At 42.6% G+C, this 19,551-nt stretch overlaps 1 protein-coding gene across 2 annotated transcripts; it reads right to left on the reverse strand.

Annotated features, from left to right (window-relative positions):
• Window positions 1-760: 760 nt before the first annotated feature.
• Window positions 761-16,157, reverse strand: LOC121858668. 2 transcript variants are annotated; one of them, XM_042355236.1, is made up of 8 exons: window positions 16,074-16,157; window positions 15,455-15,599; window positions 11,242-11,310; window positions 10,681-10,836; window positions 6,037-6,143; window positions 5,449-5,602; window positions 5,119-5,223; window positions 761-2,490 (listed from the first exon to the last, which is right to left on the reverse strand). In XM_042355236.1, exons 2-8 carry the CDS (start codon window positions 15,527-15,529, stop codon window positions 2,353-2,355), a joined length of 804 nt encoding a protein of 267 aa, XP_042211170.1. In that variant the 5' UTR covers window positions 15,530-15,599; window positions 16,074-16,157; the 3' UTR covers window positions 761-2,352. The 2 variants fall into 2 exon arrangements, with proteins under 2 accessions (XP_042211170.1, XP_042211171.1); XM_042355237.1 differs by lacking the exons at window positions 15,455-15,599; window positions 16,074-16,157 and adding an exon at window positions 15,087-15,396.
• Between the last annotated feature and the right edge of the window lie 3,394 nt (window positions 16,158-19,551).

The raw sequence follows: 19,551 nt of genomic DNA on the forward strand, positions 1-19,551 counted from the left end.
AATAAATCAATGAGGTATTTTCATAGGAAACCTGTACATTCCCAACCTGAGGCCTATTACAGTGGTCCCTCGGTTAACGAGATTTTGGTTGACGAGTTACCTTCCATAAGATTCTTAACTTTGGTTAAGAGCAATCCCTCGATTAACGAGTTTCTTACGTGCTGACCTGAACATGTTTTCGCTTGCATTTGGCGGTCCACCAGCTGTAGTATTAGTCCGCTAGTTCAGTAATCGGTTCTAGGTTTTAAATTCCTTGACATTTTGGTAAATATCAAGAAGTTTATACTATTCAATAATTTTAAAAGTTTAATATTAAATTTTTTAGTAATTTTAACAATTATTGAACATGCCATCCAGCCTGCCAACACACCATACAGGCGTCAGTCTTTGTGTCTTTTCAGTGGAGGTAACATCTTGCTTGAGACTCTTTAACTAAATGCATTTTTTGTGTGTTTGCAAGCAAATTATTGGTCAAATTGAAATTTATTTTACATATTGACAATATATAATGCAGTGCAGTGTTGATTTAAAGAACATAATCTTGAATTACACCAAGAGAACTAAAATTTTATGGGTGAAATGGTGCCATGGGGTGACTTCTCTTCTCCTCCACCCCCATTCTAATTCCCATCATCATCATCATCCAGGAGCCTTCTACATACACACCTCAAAGTGTACTTTTATATCTTTTTTGTTGAATTTAGGCAATTTTCGGTGAGCTGGAACCAATTACCCCAAAACCCATTGAAACAATGGTTTCGGTTAACGAGTTTTTCGGTTAACGAGCAACCTTCTAGAACGGATTGTGCTCGTTAACCGAGGGACCACTGTATATGTATCCAATAATGTGACAGAGAACTTTGTGAAATAAGCTTAAAAACAGTTTAAAAAAAAAAAGATATAAAAGGTTACAAAACAATACAAGCTCAACATTGTATAGTACCAGAGAAAAAATCTCCAACAGTTGCTGAGAGACATCACCCCAACTTAATACTATACAGAAAACTCCACGATGGCTCAGCAGCACACACTGTCTTTGATGTGGTAATTTCAAAGATGTGTTCTAAAGACCATGACAAAAACAGATTACTAAGACATTTCACTAACCCTCAAAATTTCCTTTTATTAGTAGATTTAATATTACTGGTAGGTGACTTCAAAGCATTCAAGATGGATATGCTAAAATGAAAGAATGGGATCTGTGACTGAACACGATACAGTACAGTACAGTACTGTACTGTGTACCTGAGTTACACAGCTGATACCCCCCAACAAAAATTTACAAGCAAGACTGTGTTACTGTAAATAATGGTTATGTATTGTGAAGCTGATACAAATTTGGTACTCTCAAGACCAACCATCTAAAAAACTAATTAATATCTTGAAGACCATTTTTTCCAAACCCTTTTCTGCTTAATGCAAGAAGGCAAATCAAACACAAACACATTCTTCATTCATTCTCATGACTGTAATACATATGTTCTGCTATGATACTCTCTTCCACAAGGTCCTAAATCTGGTTTACCTGTGTTGCATCACACAATCAACATTAGCCATCAACAACACGTGCTTCTCCTAAAACTACCGGTGAGTAGATGTCCATCCCGTCACTTCTGCTCCATCCTTACATCTCATCCTTGGTGTTCTCCTCTTCCTCAAGCTATCTCTTTCTTAATATGTACAGTACTGTACTAAACTTTCACTTTTCAATCTCTCAACATGTCCCTACCACCTGACCAGACCATGATCATTTCTCTATGACAATTCTTCCAATTCCACATCTCTCTCTCTCCAGGTTAAAAAGCAAGCAGTTGCAACATCACCCCACACTAATAAAGATTCATTTAGACATAACATAATTTCATGACATACGAATGTCCGTAGCAAGCTGTGAAGCTAACTAGTTGAGAAGAGTAGACTTATGACCTACAAACAAGCCAGAGGAAAAGACCTGTACTGTACTACTATCCATGTAATTCTGTATTTATAAATTATACTATGCCGTGGTGTGCACTTCTCATATCATTTATATCTTAGAACAAGAATTTTGACCTGTAAAATCATTCTGAAGCAACTTTTCTTGGCTGCTGGTGTCAATGAAAATGATGGAGGATTTCCTCTACTGAAGTCACACCAAGTACTAAGAAGGTTAGTGGATAATATGACTAAAATATAGTTTTTATCCACTGTTGGAAAAATGACTACAATAACATAAAAATAAGTGTACTTGACCTTCAAGACTGACAAAGGTACAGGCAACTGAAAAAAATGCTGTTTGAGGAAGAACAGCTTATCTTCCTAAGATTATAGCATAAAGATCAAGAAAAAAACTGAAAAGTTAGAATGTTGTCTTTATACTTCAATATTTTTTGAAAAGGACAAAAATTGATTAATGACACCAGCCACCTTCGAAGCTGCTTCGTTTGAATGTTTCAGGGATTGTTGCAGAGTTTTCTGATGAATCTCATGAGCCTTTCTCTGTTCCACAATCTGCAAGGAATCAATTTGTAAACTGTGTTTTTAACAGCATCCAACACCTAATGTCTATTAATGCCCAAGGATCCAAGGGCAATAACTAGTTCTTCTTGATCTACCATTTCACCTCCCCCTCCACAATACAATTCCTTTTATCTGAACTCATCGGGAACAATGATGGCTCAGATACCAGGACGTGCCTACAAGAACAACTTTAGGTCAAAATTTGGTTCAGCAATAGCATGACTCACTGGGAAAGGGAAAAAATTGGGAATAAGCTGGCCTGTGAGATGGGATGTTGTCATTGTTACATGTAATGAATCTATAAAGTTGTGGAATAATCATTACAATAGTGTACTGTACTGTACTCTTATGTGGCTTAAAAATAAAGAAAATACATATAATATAAAACTATAAAATAAGAAAAATGAAGAGTATGGGTGTGTATGTGTGCGAAGTAAATGTAAGCGTGGACTCGTGTGAGGCAATGGACTCTAACAGTGTTGACGACTCACCAGTTGTCAACGACCCAGCTCACGTTCCCTTCCCCCAATGTGATATCACAGCATACAGACACATGTCTCAGAGTTAGCTAGTTGACTGCCCAGCTGAACTGTGTAGCATTGCCCAGAGGATGGTTTGAGTGTGGAAGGAGATATTTTTTTACATAAAATAAGTGCTATTGTATATTATGATATACTATGTGTCAATTTTATTGCTTATCACAACATGAAATTAGGGCAAAACACCTTCCACCAACCAAAAAACCCGGCATGGTTGTAAACAAAGCGATTACAGCATCACTGTTGGCAGACACTCGAATGCCCCACAAGGGGTCACAGCTCAAGGTTGAAGAAGCCACAAGTCCAGAAAATTGTGAGGGATAACTTTTCGGAGTGAGGATTGTGAACTCTTGGAACAATCTGCCAGAGTGTTGTGACGGCACCGAGTGTGAGCTCTTTCAAGACCAGACTTGACCAACACTGGAGCAGGTTCAGATACATTCAGGAGCCAGTGCATGGCCAGTACTTGCCAACAGTGCATAACAGAGATGTGACTGACCTCCCAAGCGGCTAACGAGCCGATCAATGGCAAAAAGGATACAAGTACTGTAAAAGAATGACTTTGGTTGCATTCGGATTGTTGAAATATGATACAATTTTAACTGAACCAGACCAAAGGAAACAAAAGTCAGATACAAGGAAGATTTGGATAAAGGGAATTGCACTGTATCACCTTCCACCCATGCATCTCTTGTGACAGACTGGTACCCATGATGCATATATTCTCCATCTCTGTCCACGACTTGTTGCAGGATTTTATTGGTTTTGAAAGTGATGTTCTTACTGATTGTAATGATTTAGTCAAGTAAATAATTGGAAATGTCTTGCGATGAAGAAGGAGAAAGAAGAGTTAAGAGTATGAACTATGTGACCACTACAGCCAGGAAAACTTGGTGATGTGAAGTGAGGATGTTTACTTACCTCAATTCTTTTATTTATTCATCAATTTCTTCATTCATTAATTCATATATTCTCAACAATATTTCTGCATTCTGCCAGAATTTTCTTTTAAGTGTTTCACTTTATTTTTTTCTGACTCAACCCTCCACCAAGCAGCTCTTTGTAATAGGATAAACTTGCTACAGAGTTTGAGCTCTATGGTGTACAGTTTTCCTCTACTAGATTTACCATCATCATTTTATGGCCATTTTTCACCCGACTCTCCTCCCCTCCACATTTAGCCTGCCTCTATATAGAACTTTGCCAATACTCTCAATACCCAGCCGTCCTCTTAGGTGTGAACAGTGCCTTTTGTCTCTCAGTGTCACATTACTCATTCACCTTACCATTCTCATTTTACTTTTACTTTCATCCTCTTCGCCACTGATCGGCTTGTTAGCCGCTTGGGCGATCGGTCACGTCTCTGATTACTTTTCCTTTTCATTTATCTTCTTCACCAAAATATCGGCTCGCTAGCCGCCCGGGCGATCGGTCACGTCTCTGTCACGCACTGTTGGCAAATACTGGGCATGCACCGGCTCCTGAATGTACCTGAACCCGCTCCAGTGTTGGTCAAGTCTTGTCTTGAAAGAGCTCACACTCGGTGCCATCACAACACTCTCTGGTAGATTGTTCCAAGAGTTTACAACCCTCACTCCGAAAAAGTTTGCCCTCACAGTTTTCTGGGCTTGCGGCTTCTTCAATCTTGAGCTGTGACCCCTGTGGGGCGAGCGTCCGCCAGCTCCAATTAAGGACACTCAACTGAGTAGTGCCCTCTGAGATGCTTATACACCTCAACTAGGTCCCCCCTTGCCCGTCTGTAGTATAAGCTAGGCAAGTTCAGGCGCTCCAATCTCTCAGGGTAGCTAAGGTGCCGAAGTGCAGGCTCACTCAAACAAGCTTGTCACCCTCTTTAACAGCTCATGTTTGTTTGTCATACAACTTAACACATAAAAAACAAATTGTGAACATTAATGCACAGTGATAACCTCTTAAATTATTTTCAAATTTCAAAATGGTACCTCCATAGAACTGCAAACTGCCTGGTGTTTTGCAACTTGAAAGAGTATTCTGCCTCACCAATTATATGCATAACTAATGCACAGATAATTGGAAAAGAAATTACAGTATCTGGACTAACCTTCTTTGAAAGAGATAAAGTGGTGTCCTCAAACATCTGAATATTGTGATGAGACAATTTGATCATACTCTCCAATTTCCACAATTCATGGGTCAACTGGGATACCTGGTAAAAGGATTCAAATTTGTGAATGAAAAAAAAATTGTTGGGGGAATGCCTGAAACCCCATTTATATTCAACTCATCTATATGTATTCTGTTATTTTTTCATAAAGAAGAAGGTGGAGAGACATAATAAGTAGTACCGAGCTATTTTTAGGAGATGTGGGAAGGTAAAATAAATACCAAACATGAGTGTAAGGCTATTGTTGACCCATTCTCCCACACTGACCTTCCTCTGTTTCTCCTGCAAGATGGTCTGACAGTTGGCAATGTCAAGGTTGGTTGAATGAAGGTACTTCTCTTGAGCAGCTAATATAAATTTCACTTCCCGCTTTAAACAGGCCATCTCTGCTGGCGGTATCAACTTCACATCTTTACAGAATCTACAAAAGTGAAAAATAAGTAATTAGTTAAATTACAACTAAGTTCTCACAATAAAGAACTGTCATAACCTAAATATTCCTACGCCAAGGTGTTCCTGTACCTAGGTAACACTCCACCTTCTTTCAACAGAGGAGGAAGCGCTAACAAGGCCAGAACGAGTAAGTAGGCTGGGGATGATTACTGCTCTTTGAGACATAGACCACCAAGGTATGGTACAATGCTAGACTAAACTCTAATTTTGATGGCAGTACCTTCCCTAAAATGCTGCAGGTATGCCCATAGCTCATGCATATATGGCAACATCATTCCAAAACTTGACCTCATTGGTTACAGTACTGTCTCTGTGTGAAATGCTTCCATGTATTCCATGATATTTTACATATTCTTTGTACAATATATCAACTCAAATGGAATGTAAAAGTAAATTAGCTACCCCACAAATTTGCTGGATCCTGGTGACACCATCTGCCGGAGTTCTTCTTCCCCTTCTACCTCCTCCTCTGTCTTCCTTATCTCAGCCTCTTGCCTCTCACACTCACCCTGCCATATACAACATTGTTACAGTATATAATGAAGAGAGGAGCAAATAACCTCAAGAGCATTCAAGTATAAAGAATGGTAAGGCAAAACAAGTGTTTGAGTGACTATTGAAAAATGCCAATGCATTTAGAATATTTAAAATGCCAATTATGATATGGGTCTAAGTTTTAAATCATGTATGTTTTACCATCAATAAACTTTTACTTTTTTTTGTACTTTTATCCTCTCCGCCACTGATCGGCCTGTTAGCCGCTTGGGCGATTGGTCATGTCTCTAATTTCTTTTCCTTTTCATTTATCTTCTTCACCAAAAGATCGGCTCGCTAGCCGCCCGGGCAATCAGTCATGTCTCTGTCACGCACTGTTGGCAAATACTGGGCATGCACCGGCTCCTGAATGTACCTGAACCCGCTCCAGTGTTGGTCAAGTCTTGTCTTGAAAGAGCTCACACTCGGTGCCATCACAACACTCTCTGGTAGATTGTTCCAAGAGTTTACAACCCTCACTCCGAAAAAGTTTGCCCTCACGGTTTTCTGGACTTGAGGCTTCTTCAATCTTGAGCTGTGACCCCTTGTGGGGCGAGCGTCCGCCAGCTCCAAGTAAGGACACTCAACTGAGTAGTGCCCCCTGAGATGCTTAAACACCTCAACTAGGGCCCCCCTTGCCTGTCTGTAGTATAAGCTAGGCAAGTTCAGGCGCTCCAATCTCTCAGGGAAGCTGAGGTGCCGAAGTGCAGGCATTTAAACATGTTAGGTTATATTTTCCAGATATTTTTTAGGCAATAAACACTTTTAATCTGGAATAGAAGAATAGTGTACTGTATTTAAAAAGTCTGGGGAAAGGATTTTAGTGGTACAGCAGTAGAGTGCATGCCTCTCACCTATGTGGTAGTGTGTTCTTATTTCCGGTCAGATGTGAGAAAAGTGTTATGAAGAGATCCTACCAAACATTGCAGGTTTTTCCAAGTATACAGTATTATCCCGCTTTACGCGGTTTCACTTTCCGCGATTTCTCATTTACGCGGTACCTCGCCAGAACCGGACTTTCACTTTCCGCGGTGCATTTACCCATATACGCGCAGAGTGTCTGGCTCGACGCTATTTTTAGATTCGACCCTCCTGCCTTCTCCCGCCTGGGAATGCCGCGCGGTAAGGTTGCGCAGTGCATGTCTCTGTTGCGTTATCAGTGACGTCATATGACGTATCGGACGGTGATTGGGCCATGCATCCTTACCTCCCTCCGCTGCTAGCTGTGATTGGTTTAAATTAATATGACGTGTCCACCCGCGGGAGGGAGGGAGGGAGGAAAGACAACGCTTGACCTAGCCGCGGCAGAGTCATCCCTCCAGGCCACACCATGTATACGTGCATCCATTGTTCTGTAAAATGGCTTCCGAAGCACCACCGCCCCCAGAGAGAAACCTTTCCTTACCTGGACCCAGCCGCCCTAAGCCAAAGAAGATACGACGTTCCCTAAGCTACGAAGTGAAATACAAGATCATTCAAGATTTGGAGAAAGGAACACGTCAAGCTAATCTCGCGCGCCAGCATGGAGTCAACGAATCTACGATTCGTACTATTAAGAAGGATGCAGCCAAGATCAAAGAACACATGAGAATCACAAAGTCTGCAGGTGCTTCAATGATCAAGTATTGCCAGAACAAGGTGCTGCTAAAGGTTGAAAATTTGCTGGTGAGTTACTGTACTTGATTCGTCAGGCGCAACGCAACATGGCGGTGGACACGCGATCCGTTCAAGAGTACGCCCGTGAACTGTACGCAGCAGTGTCACATAAGATGGGAATTGCAGAGCCCAAACCCTTCAATGCATCCTCTGGTTGGCTGCATAGGTTTAAGAAGAGGAACAAGATCACCAACATCAACATTGGTGGTGAAGAAGCGAGTGCTGACCGTGCAGCGGCTAGAGATTTTCCTCAGTTCTTACGTGAGGTTATGGAGGAAGGGCAGTACACCGACGATCAGGTGTTCAACATGGACGAATCCGGTCTCTTTTGGAAAAAGCTACCTTCCAAGACCTTCGTTGTCCAGTCTGCCAGCAAGATTCGGGGCCGGAAGTTGCAGAAGGAGCGCATCACCGTCCTCGTTACCACCAATGCCTCCGGTACCTGTAAACCCAAGTTATCGGTGATTCACACAGCCCGCAAGCCGCACGCCTACAAGAACGTGGACATGAGCAAGATTAATGTCCACTGGTTGACCGCACGTAAGGCGTGGATGTTCTCTGCTCTGTCACTCTCCTGGTTTGATGACTGTTTCGTTCCCGACGTGAAGAAATTCTGCGAGCAACAGAATGTTCCATTCAACATTCTGTTGCTCCTTGACAACGCACCAGGACACTCGCCACTACTTATGGATCGTCACCCTGACGTAAAAGTGGTCTTCCTTCCTCCCAACACTACGTCATTAATCCAACCCATGGACCAGGAGTTGATCTGCAATGTGAAAGCTGCATACTCTGCAAAAAAATTTAAGCCCCGGATGTAGTAGATACCCAGCAGGGTCTATATATGAGATGATGGCACCGATGCGGCCTGATTAATGTGCTCCACTACCTCGTTGGGCCAGACCCCAGACTCGCCATGTGTCTGGCTACTACCGACCACAACAACGGTCGTGAGCCCCAGTGTTCTACCCTGGGTTACTCCTTGGAAGTATATGTCAACAGAGAGTGTTGTAACATGTATGTTAGGGATAATTAGTTGGAAATAATTATCCCATGTTGGGTAATGGACTCCAGGTATCTGCTGATTTAATTATTAAAGAGTATGTTGAGTAAAGTAATCAACAATGAGTGCCATGTACTATGTATTGTGAGTAGGGCCAAGGAACTGGTCCTGCTATGCCATGTAATGTAACACCAGTAAGGTTGTGTGCAGTAAGAATGTAAGATCTGAGTAATTACTGTTGAGTAAAGAAATAAGAAAATAAGTAAATAAGAAAATAAGTAAATAAGAAAATAAGTTAAGAAGAAAGTACTGAGTCTGCAATAAGCCCAGGAGTTGAGCCTGGTAGTTATATGATTAATAATATATCTTTTTCCCTTTGATTTCATATTAATAAATTTGTTTTTAGAGTACTTTAGGTGTATTCATTTCCCCCACAGTATTTTACCTTTATTTCCGTCCAAGTGACTTGATACCAGAATTACAATACCCATGTGCCTTGACCCTCGACCATGCTACCAAAAGAATAGGTGACAGAACCAAGTAAGAGTAAGAACTAAGATAAGAGAAGTAAGTAAGATGAGGGTGGTGTAGAGGGGTTGATGGAAACACGCACCCTCACACCAACACCAAGGATGAGTTGTGTAACCTGGGTGACACCGATAGCGAGAGCAAAAGCGACGAGGACGAGGACAAGGAACAAGAGGTGGTGAATCAAGAAGTTCTCGTCAAACAGTTTTGGAAAAAATTTAACGTCAAACAAGCTGTGGACTTCTTGGTGGAAGCATGGGATCAGCTGTCTATAGCTACGATTGGTCACGCATGGAGGCATGTGTTGCATGGTATACCAGGCGAGAGGCGGAGTCAACCTGTGACTGGTGAGGTTCAGTCTGTGACAGTGGCATTGTACCTTGCAAGAGAAGCTGCGCACAGTATTACAGCTGAAGGCTTCTCCGAGACCACCAACAAAGACATCCTGGAGGTGATCAGAGATCCTGAAATGACTGCCGACGAGATGTTGGAAGATGATCACGTCAGTGAAGAGGAGGGTGGTGCGTCAATCCCAGAAGAACACAAGTTAACGCATAGTAATATTAAGGGTGCCATCGAGTGTGCAGAGAAATTGAAGCTCTTCCTTTCCAACGACCATGACGATGACCGCTATGAAGTCTTCCATACCCGGCTGGTGCAGGCTATGGAGCTGTACATCAAGGTGTATCAAGACAACATCAACACTAGCCGTCAATAAAGCATTACCGAGTTCTTAGCCCGCGACCCACCACAGCCAGCCAGAGCCAGTGATAGTGACAGTGAAGGTGACCTTGAGGGATTTATCAGGGAGGCCCTGACAACTATGACGGATAGTGATGGTGATTCTCCTAGTAATGGTGATTCACCTGAGGGCCAGTAATCTGCCCTCTGCCTCGGAACCAGCCTCCATCCCCGTATGCCGACCCATCTCTTCTACTAACGTAAGTGTTAAACCTAACCTTTAGTTTTCCTAACCTAACCTTTATTTTTCCTAACTTAACCTTTATTTTTCCTAACCTAACTTCTTCTATATTAATTGTGTGTGCATACCATCATAAAGTTAAGATAATATTTTTCTTACAACATAGTTTTGTGTCGTCAAAAAGTGGAGTTTGGGGGTCGGGCCAGTCTCTATTTGAATTAATCCCATATGTTCTGTTGTTCACTTTACGCGGATTTCACTTTCCGCGGTACCCTGTGGGTTCAATTGACCTCCTGAACAAACACTTGAATTTTTATGACTAAAGATAGAAATGTAATCCCCTCTTCATCACATGACACTTTCCTATTTACAATGGGAAATGGAACAGAAAAAAGTCAGTTACCTCTTCAATGGCTATCTCATTATTAATCTCCTGTAGTTCTTTGATCAAATGATCCTTTTCTGTTGCTATTGCCTGTATCTGGGTGTGGATCTTATTGAGAGCCATGGGTGGTGCTCTGCCCGTGTACCTGTAGTCGACTTCCTCTACATCAAACACCTGTTCAACAAGTAAAGTGCTACCAATAAACATCATGTACTGTTCTGTATTTATGCAAATCTTTCTCCATCTGTGATAATACAGTATGATGATGTTCATTTATATTGTACCAAAATGGACACATGATACAGTACCCAATATACACAGTTTGACAATCATTTATTTTTATCGCTAAACTCAATGTGACACCAAATTTCTTTTAAAGTTAAATTTTTGTTTGAAACAGTTAAATCATCAATACGGAATAAGTTAGCATTACCAAAGGACCTGTAATAGTCTCTTGTTAACAGGAATTATGTAATGATATTGACCTTGAAAAACATGTACTGTACTGTACTGTACTAAGATGACTAACTATACCACTAAAATTATCTGTACAGTACACACACATAATGCTGTACTTACCTGTGGCTGCATCTGATGGTTTGTGTCTAAAGTGGCATCTATTACAGTTCTCAGACAGTCGAGTCGTTCCTACAAAATAAAAATACAAGTACTGTACCGTCAATTTCTTTTCACAGCTGCCCTAGTTCTTGTCATGAAGCAATTACTGATCTCAAAATGTCTAATATTCTTAAAAATTAAACATCTTTATTAATTACCTTTATTTGGCATAAACACAACCTCTTACCACAACCTTTCTGTCACTTTTTGTGGGCAAGGGGAGATCATATGGAGACTAATGTAAGTCACATTGAGTTCTCAGAAGAGCATATTGTACTGCGCACATCATTGTCATTCCTAAAAACCCTCGTTAATTCATATTACGCTACATAACATTCAAATCCACCGCGCTTGTAGAATCTCAGAAAACGGGAAACATTGATAAAGGATAACTTGTAGTGGATTTCTCCCCTACAAACGCTGTTTGTCGCTGCGTAGCCGACCCCACGAATTCCACAGTGTGTGCCTCGTGGTCTAGGTCAACCAGCGCCGCCATACATCACGGAGCGGGGGTCAACTACTAAGCCACGCCTACCCCCGCTATTTAAGACCTGACCTCGTGGTGACCTCTCTCTTTCTACCTACACCAACCAGCCATCAACACCTCCTCCTCCTCCTCCGCCGCTGCCTGGCGGCCCTCGCTCCCGCCGGCGAGCATGGCGACCCACAGGCTGGTCCTCCTCTGAGCATCCTCACCAACCAGCTCTGTCTACATCACGCCTGTAACCATGCTGCCTTCCCAGCACCAAGCTGCATTGTACATCCAATACAACATGTATTTAGAGAGCACATTGTGAGTTTCCTTTCTCCATTCCATCCTGAGTGTGAACCAAACAATCTCATCCCCACAACGGTGACTCCCGGAGATTCGCACTAATACAGGATGGAGGAGAAACAGATCACGTTCCCAGTCTTCAAGCAACATGGAAGACTGGCTTATTCACCCAGAAGCAGCTCTCATCGGCTCTACAGCTACTGTCTCTACACCGCAGGTTAGACACCCTAGAGCAGCTCTGCTACTCTAAGCAGACAGTCGCTCCTCATCCGACCCCAGCACACCCGTCCTGCCTCAGACGCCGACCCCGGCCCAGCAGTAACCCCTGCCGCCCCTGGCGCGGCCCCTGTTCCTGAGTGCGGACCCACACACTCCTCTTTTCTCCCTCAAGTACTCCCTGCTAATGTCCTGCACCCTGCTGCTGTCGTGGACCCAACTGCTGTCGCAAGCCCTCATCCGCTTCTGCTGACGCAGCCCCTGCTCCTGACCCAGGTCCACACACCCCAGCAGGCGCATCTGACGACTCTGTACCTGCCGTGAGGGAAGAACAAAATTCATCGCCTCCACACACCCTTTTTCTCCCTCTTTACTCTCACAGATATTGTGTATCTAGACAGTTGTCCCCAGCGACCGGCTCATCCACGCCATCGCCGTTGTCTCACATGAGGCACGCACCGCCCGTTCTGCCTCACATGTGCTATGCAACCCTGCAGACAACAAGTCTCCTACACCGCCTGGAGGGAAGGGGGAGTATTGTAGTGGATTTCTCCCCTACAAACGCTGTTTGTCGCTGCGTAGCCGACCCCACGAATTCCAGTGTGTGCCTCGTGGTTTAGGTCAACCAGCGACGCCATACATCACGGAGCGGGGATCAACTACTAAGCCACGCCTACCCCCCACTATTTAAGACCTGACCTCGTGGTGACCTCTCTCTTTCTACCTACACCAACCAGCCAGCAACACCTCCTCCTCCTCCGCCACTGCCTGGCGGCCCTCGCTCCCGCCGGCGAGCATGGCGACCCACAGGCTGGTCCTCCTCTGAGCATCCTCACCAACCAGCTCTCTCTACATCAAGCTTGTAACCATGCTGCCTTCCCAGCACCAAGCTGCATTGTACATCCAATACAACATGTATATAGAGAGCACATTGTGAGTTTCCTTTCTCCATTCCATCCTGAGTGTGAACCAAACAATCTCATCCCCACAAACTCACCTACTCAATGTTACTAAATCATGTGTTGTATTGTACCCAGGTACGGTTATATTATGTTAATTGTATGTATTCATAGCATTAAGGAGAACTCAGGGTATCCAGAAGATGATTGGGAAAGTCCAGTTGAGCCGGACTAGTGTACTGTAGGACTAAGTGTGGATCATGGTTTGAAGGTCATACTATTTACGTCTGTGAACGTGTAGCGAACATAACTTCCACAGATATCATATGAAAATACATGAGAACAATGATCTGGAAAAAGGATAAAGGAATCAGAACTATGTGAAGTGTTGGAAGTGATCTAGAAACTATGCTTCAAAAGCGCCTAGGCCGCCTCGGGTGTGCCGCGTTGATATTATAACCCAATGAATTTACCCAGGAGCTAGCAAACCAGACCCTTACCTTAGTGTGTAATTTAGGATTAAGATATGTATTTATAAAGCATGAGGTCACAATAGATAGGAAAATGGAGATATGGGAACCATAAGAATCCAAAGTGAAAATTGAAGATTGGAAACTGTAGGCCTAAACAGAGAGGATTGTGGGAGTCGGGACATCACCCTCAGTGATGCCTCGACTTCTCCCAACACAGGTCAGTGTCCTTCATCATGCTTTATTCAGCCCTAAAAAGACTTATCTAGCAGTTTTAACATCTTAAAACCTTACCTGATGTCATAAAGTGAAGTCATAGTGTATTAATGTGTGGTGACGAAAGCCCCTCCGGCAGTATTCTGAGTGATGCCTCGACTTCTCTCAACACAGGACGACGCATTCTGAGCGCCTACCGGGCGTCAGCCATGACCACACTGTGAAGGCCACACCAGTGGTCATGCCAATTCACTGTGAACCTGTGGATTCCCAGCACGCCACCCCAAAGGAGTAGGACAAACAAGAAAACGCTTAAGAAACTCCGCGGTCGTCACCTGGAGCGACCTATAATACCAGGCGTAGAAATAGTACTGGTATGTCTCTTGGTGTAGCCCTCTACCCACCGAGGGCGGTGTGCGAACGCGGTGCCTGATATGTATACCTAGAAATTACAAGGAGTCCCATACTTGCAGGTGTGGAGTGTAACAGGTGTGTTGAGAAGGTGCTACAGGGAGGTGAGATGGTGCTACTATGTATGATAACCTACGGTGCTATATTCCATACAGGTGGAGCAGTCTGACGTGTTGAGGGGTAGTGTAAGAAGGAATGACCGAGGTAAGGTGGTCACGGATTGTTATGCAATAAGTATGAGGATGACACACAATTAATGTAAGACGTCTGGGGCCGAGCAGGGTAACCAACATCTTCGTTGTTCTTCTGAGGAAGGCCAACTCACTTGTATGTTTTTTTTACCAGTATGTTTTATAAGGAATAAATTAATTAAGACATGTTATGGTTTCACCTTTCTTTCCCCTTATCGATCTGGTCAATGAAAAAGCTAACCCAATGCCTAGTCCACTCTGCCCGCTACCTAACGAGCTACATGCTGCCCAGAGGGGGTCTGGTGGCAGCAACCCTTAAAATTAAGACTACAGTTAAGTTTTCCCCTTAGAATTAGTGACCCCAGTCTGGCAGTATAATATAGAAACAAATTATCAAAGTAAAAGATTTCTAAGAGCCCTGGCCCTTATAGTGTACATTCCAGAGTGTTAAGAAAGTTATGCTATGAGCTTCGGGTCTTCAGACTCTATGCCTGCTGCAATATCTGAGTACTTTCAGTTTGCTAAGAATGCTCAGTGTTTCCCAGCTTTTCTCCAGTACCATACTGTACTCTTATGCTTACTTACTTCCCCCATGGGACCTTGAACCAACACAACTACTGATACATACCTACCATGAAATGATGATCTAGATCATCAGTAAAAGAATATCACTGACAAAGATTTAAGCAAAATGTACACAGGGAGGGAACAGACAGTAAACTGATGCTGGCCCATACAACCACTGACCTGAACCATGGGCACACACATAAATTCATCATACCAGTACACCTCAGAACTGCCATGTTATCAAAATATTTCCCAAAGTTCATCCAAATGAACCAAATGTTTACCATGTGAAAAAATAATATCAGGTTTTATGGTAGTTTTTGTTAGTTAAGAGTTTTATAGCTGATATTATGGGTCAAATAGGATTTATTATTTTACAGCTTAAGTGAGAAAACATCCAGTGAAAGACTTAAGAGTAATAACACTCACCTGCTGCTGAGTCATATGGGACAGTACACTAAAGTACTGGTTGGTATTAGTCAGCTGTCCACCAGGTGAGGTCATCTCGTCCACAGTACTGTACAGTCTGCCCCTTGTTTGATAATAATTTGTGCCTTCGAACTGATGGACTTTCCTGTAAAGTTATGACAATAATATGAATATGCATTTATTCACAGTCTGGGTGGGCTATACTCCATAAAAAAAAATCCTTGACCATTGCAATCTATATATACAGTAATGAAGTTACGTAAGGCTAGGTAGGTGTGATTGGTGCTATCAACCACGTACTGTGCTACTAATTAATTCGTAATCAAAACTACCTAACCTTACCTAACTTCCTACCAGGAATATTGAATATCTCGGTTCTAGTTTTGTTATGAAGGAAACGTCATAGAAGAAAAGTGTCTTAGAATTGTCTAAACTATTATTTGCAAAGAAAAAAATCACGAAAATTCGGTTGGTGGCAACAAATTCAATAATAGCGTTTCTACTTTTCAATTCCCGATATCTGTTAGAGGTCAAATGCACCAAAAGTGTCATAGGAGCAAATCGTCTTGTTTTTGCTTGAAGTTATAATTAAATAAAACAAAATCCTCCATTATCTCACAACTGCTCTATTAGTTTTCTGATTTTCTACTCCCGATATCTTAGTTATAGGGGTAAAACGCGCCTGGATGGAACACCGATAATGTTCTCTCACAAATAGTGACTTCGACATCAAGAGTTATATTTTACCTCGAAAAAATGACACAAATCCACAACAGTCATTTCTTACCTCCAAAAAAAAAAAAAAAAAACCCAGCCCAAATCAGCCAACTTATGTGACTTGGTTTTGTTTCATTAATTATGAATTTATTGACGAAAAACTCCTACAGTATAATAAATGAATAAATATATAATCCTACACCAAGGTTAACATATAAAATATTAATATTATTGTATTTATTTCTAATCACATGTATTCATAAATTCACAATTATCAACGCTCATTATCTTAATAGTGCATAATATTCTTTTTCAATTATAGTGAATTTTGTCTTTTTATATATTTCTTACTAATTTATTAATATATTGGTACTCGAATATTTCATACACACGATTAACCATCCGTCCACTCTATCAACCATTTAAGCTACCACCATCCACACCATCAACCATCCATACTCATATCAACCATTTACCAAGCTACCAACCATCCACACCATCAACCATCCACACTACCAACCATCACCATCAACCATCCACCAACCATCCACACCATCAACCATCCACCATCAACCATACCTCCACACCATCAACCATCCATACTACCAACCATCCCACCATCAACCATCCACACTACCAACCATCCACACCATCAACCATCCACGCAACCATCCACACCATCAACCATCCCACACCAACCATCCACACCATCAACCATCCACACCAACCATCCCTACCAACCATCACCATCCATCCCACTACCAACCATCCACACCATCAACCATCACTACCAACCATCACCACCATCCACCATCCATACCAACCATCCATCACCATCCTACCAACCATCCACACCATCAACCATCCACTACCAACCATCCACGCTACCAACCACACCATCAACCATCACGCTACTACCCATCCACACCATCAACCATCCACACCATCAACCATCCATACTACCAACCATCCACACCATCAACCATCCACTACCAACCATCCACGCACTACCCATCCACACCATCAACCATCCACGCTACCAACCATCCACACTACCAACCATCCACGCTACCAACCATCCACACCATCAACCATCCATACTACCAACCATCCACACCTATCAACCATCCACATTACCAACCATCCACACCTATCAACCATCCATATTACCAACCATCCACACCATCAACCATCCACACTACCAACCATCCACCACCAACCACCCATGCATATCGTTTCTCACTTTTGATCTTTTTTTTTCATTTGTGTATTTATAGTTCTTTATTATTAATATTATTATTATTATTATTACAGTTACTGTATTATTATCATCATTATTTTATTATTTTATTTTGTTTGTTTTATTATAAATTTTATTTATTATGAATTATTATGACTATTATTTATTATTATTATTATTATTGTTATTACATTTTCGCCCCCCGGGCCCCGATGTGGATCAGTGACCTGTGTCCGGGTGGGCTGGTCCCCGTAAAAAAAAAAGAAAAAAGAAAAAAAGAGAGAGTATAAAACATTACACTCACCACAATGTCCACATCTCTGCTCTTCCATGTTATTTGTGGTAGTTTCTTATGAGTGATGATCCAGAGTGAGTACAGGTATTTTTTTATCTTTATAAGAGCACTTGTTCATAAACTTCTATCAATTACTTATGCAACAGAGAGACAGAGCCTTTCATCTAAATGACCACATCCGCTACAGGTCCCTTTGCAACCGAGTCATCCGCGAAATACACACTGCAAAGAAGTCCCACTACCCAACCAAATTACAACACCTGAAGCAGACCAACATCAGTCAATGGTATGGTAAGCTTAAAGAACTCTGTGGACTAAACAATAAGACACACCCCCTCCCCTTCCCTAGCCATCTCACTAATGTTGATGCAGCTGAGCAATCAAATAACCATTTCGCTACTATATGCCAGACGCTCCCCCGGCTTCACACAACCACTCTCCCTGCTTACCTACCAGCCCCCCTTCCCACTGACGTAGTAGAAGAATTTGAAGTAGCAAAACGTCTGGACAAACTAAAATTAAAACGCTCTACCACCCCCATTGACTTACCAATGAAACTCTTCAAGGAGTTCTCCCCGGAGCTTGCTAAACCCCTATGCTCCATCATCAATGCTTCTCTCAAGCCAGATGCCCAGCTGACTGGAAGACCTCTTATGTCTCACCAGTGCCCAAGTCAACCAGCTCACAATCCTTAAATCAGCTACGACCTATTGCAATCACCCCAATACCCAGCCTAATCTGTGAAAGTTTTGTGTTCGACTGGGCTTATGCTGATATTGCAGGAATCGTAGACCCTCAGCAATTTGGCAATATGAAAACTTCCTCCACCACTCATTGTCTTGTCAGCTTTCTCGATTACATATACAGCCATCTCGAGAAACGAAAAACGTCTGTAGCTGTCGCCTTCATTGATTTCACTAAAGCATTCGACCTAGTCGACCACAATATAATCAGCAAAGCTGTTGACGCTTCCAAGGGGCTGTCTCCACCTTTCAGTCACTCACCTGTGGCGTCCCCCAAGGCACCAAGATGGGACCACTCTGCTTCCTTATGCTTATCAATGATGCCCTAAGAGAAAACCCCGCTCGCTGGAAATATGTCGACGACTCCACCATTGGGATCAGCGTCAACAATTCTGCTCCTGACTATACCGCCCTTCAAGATTTATTGAACAGTCTCCAAAACTGGGCCACCAACAACCACGTCACCATCAACCATACCAAGACCATGGTTATGCACATCAACCTCTCCTTTGACATTGTCCCACCCCCTTCCATTAATTTAGGTCCGAACACACTCTAGGTTGTAGAGTCCACGAAGCTCCTCGGCGTCACCATAGACGACAAACTAAATTGGAAACCACACGTCAGTGAAGTTGTCAAATCCTCCAGTTTCGGTCTCCACCTCCTCCACCGACTCAAGTCCCTCGGAGTTCCTGCACCCGAGCTCCTGTGTTTACTCAACATTCATACTTCCCAAGCTGGTCTTCCTCCCTAAATGCCACACAACGTAAACACCTAGAAAAAGTGCAAAAGAGGGCATGCAAGATTATTCTCTCCCCTTCCTACTCCACATATCAAGAAGCGTTCAACACACTGACCCTTTCGACTCTCACTGACCATCACCACGACCTCATCTGCAAATTTGGTAAGAAGCTTCTGCACCATCCTCGACACCGGCTCCTACTACCACCTGAGAACCCTAGCCCGAGAATTGCTGTTCGACACCACAACCGCATCCAGCCCATACGTGCACGAACTGATCGCTATAAGAACAGCCCAGTCCCAATCATTGTAAAAATTATCAATAACTTTTAATAAACCAGTGTATTCACTCCCAGTAAAT

This window comes from Homarus americanus, unplaced genomic scaffold (genome assembly GCF_018991925.1).
Source record: "Homarus americanus isolate GMGI-L3 unplaced genomic scaffold, GMGI_Hamer_2.0 scaffold74, whole genome shotgun sequence".
Classification (NCBI taxonomy): domain Eukaryota; kingdom Metazoa; phylum Arthropoda; class Malacostraca; order Decapoda; family Nephropidae; genus Homarus; species Homarus americanus.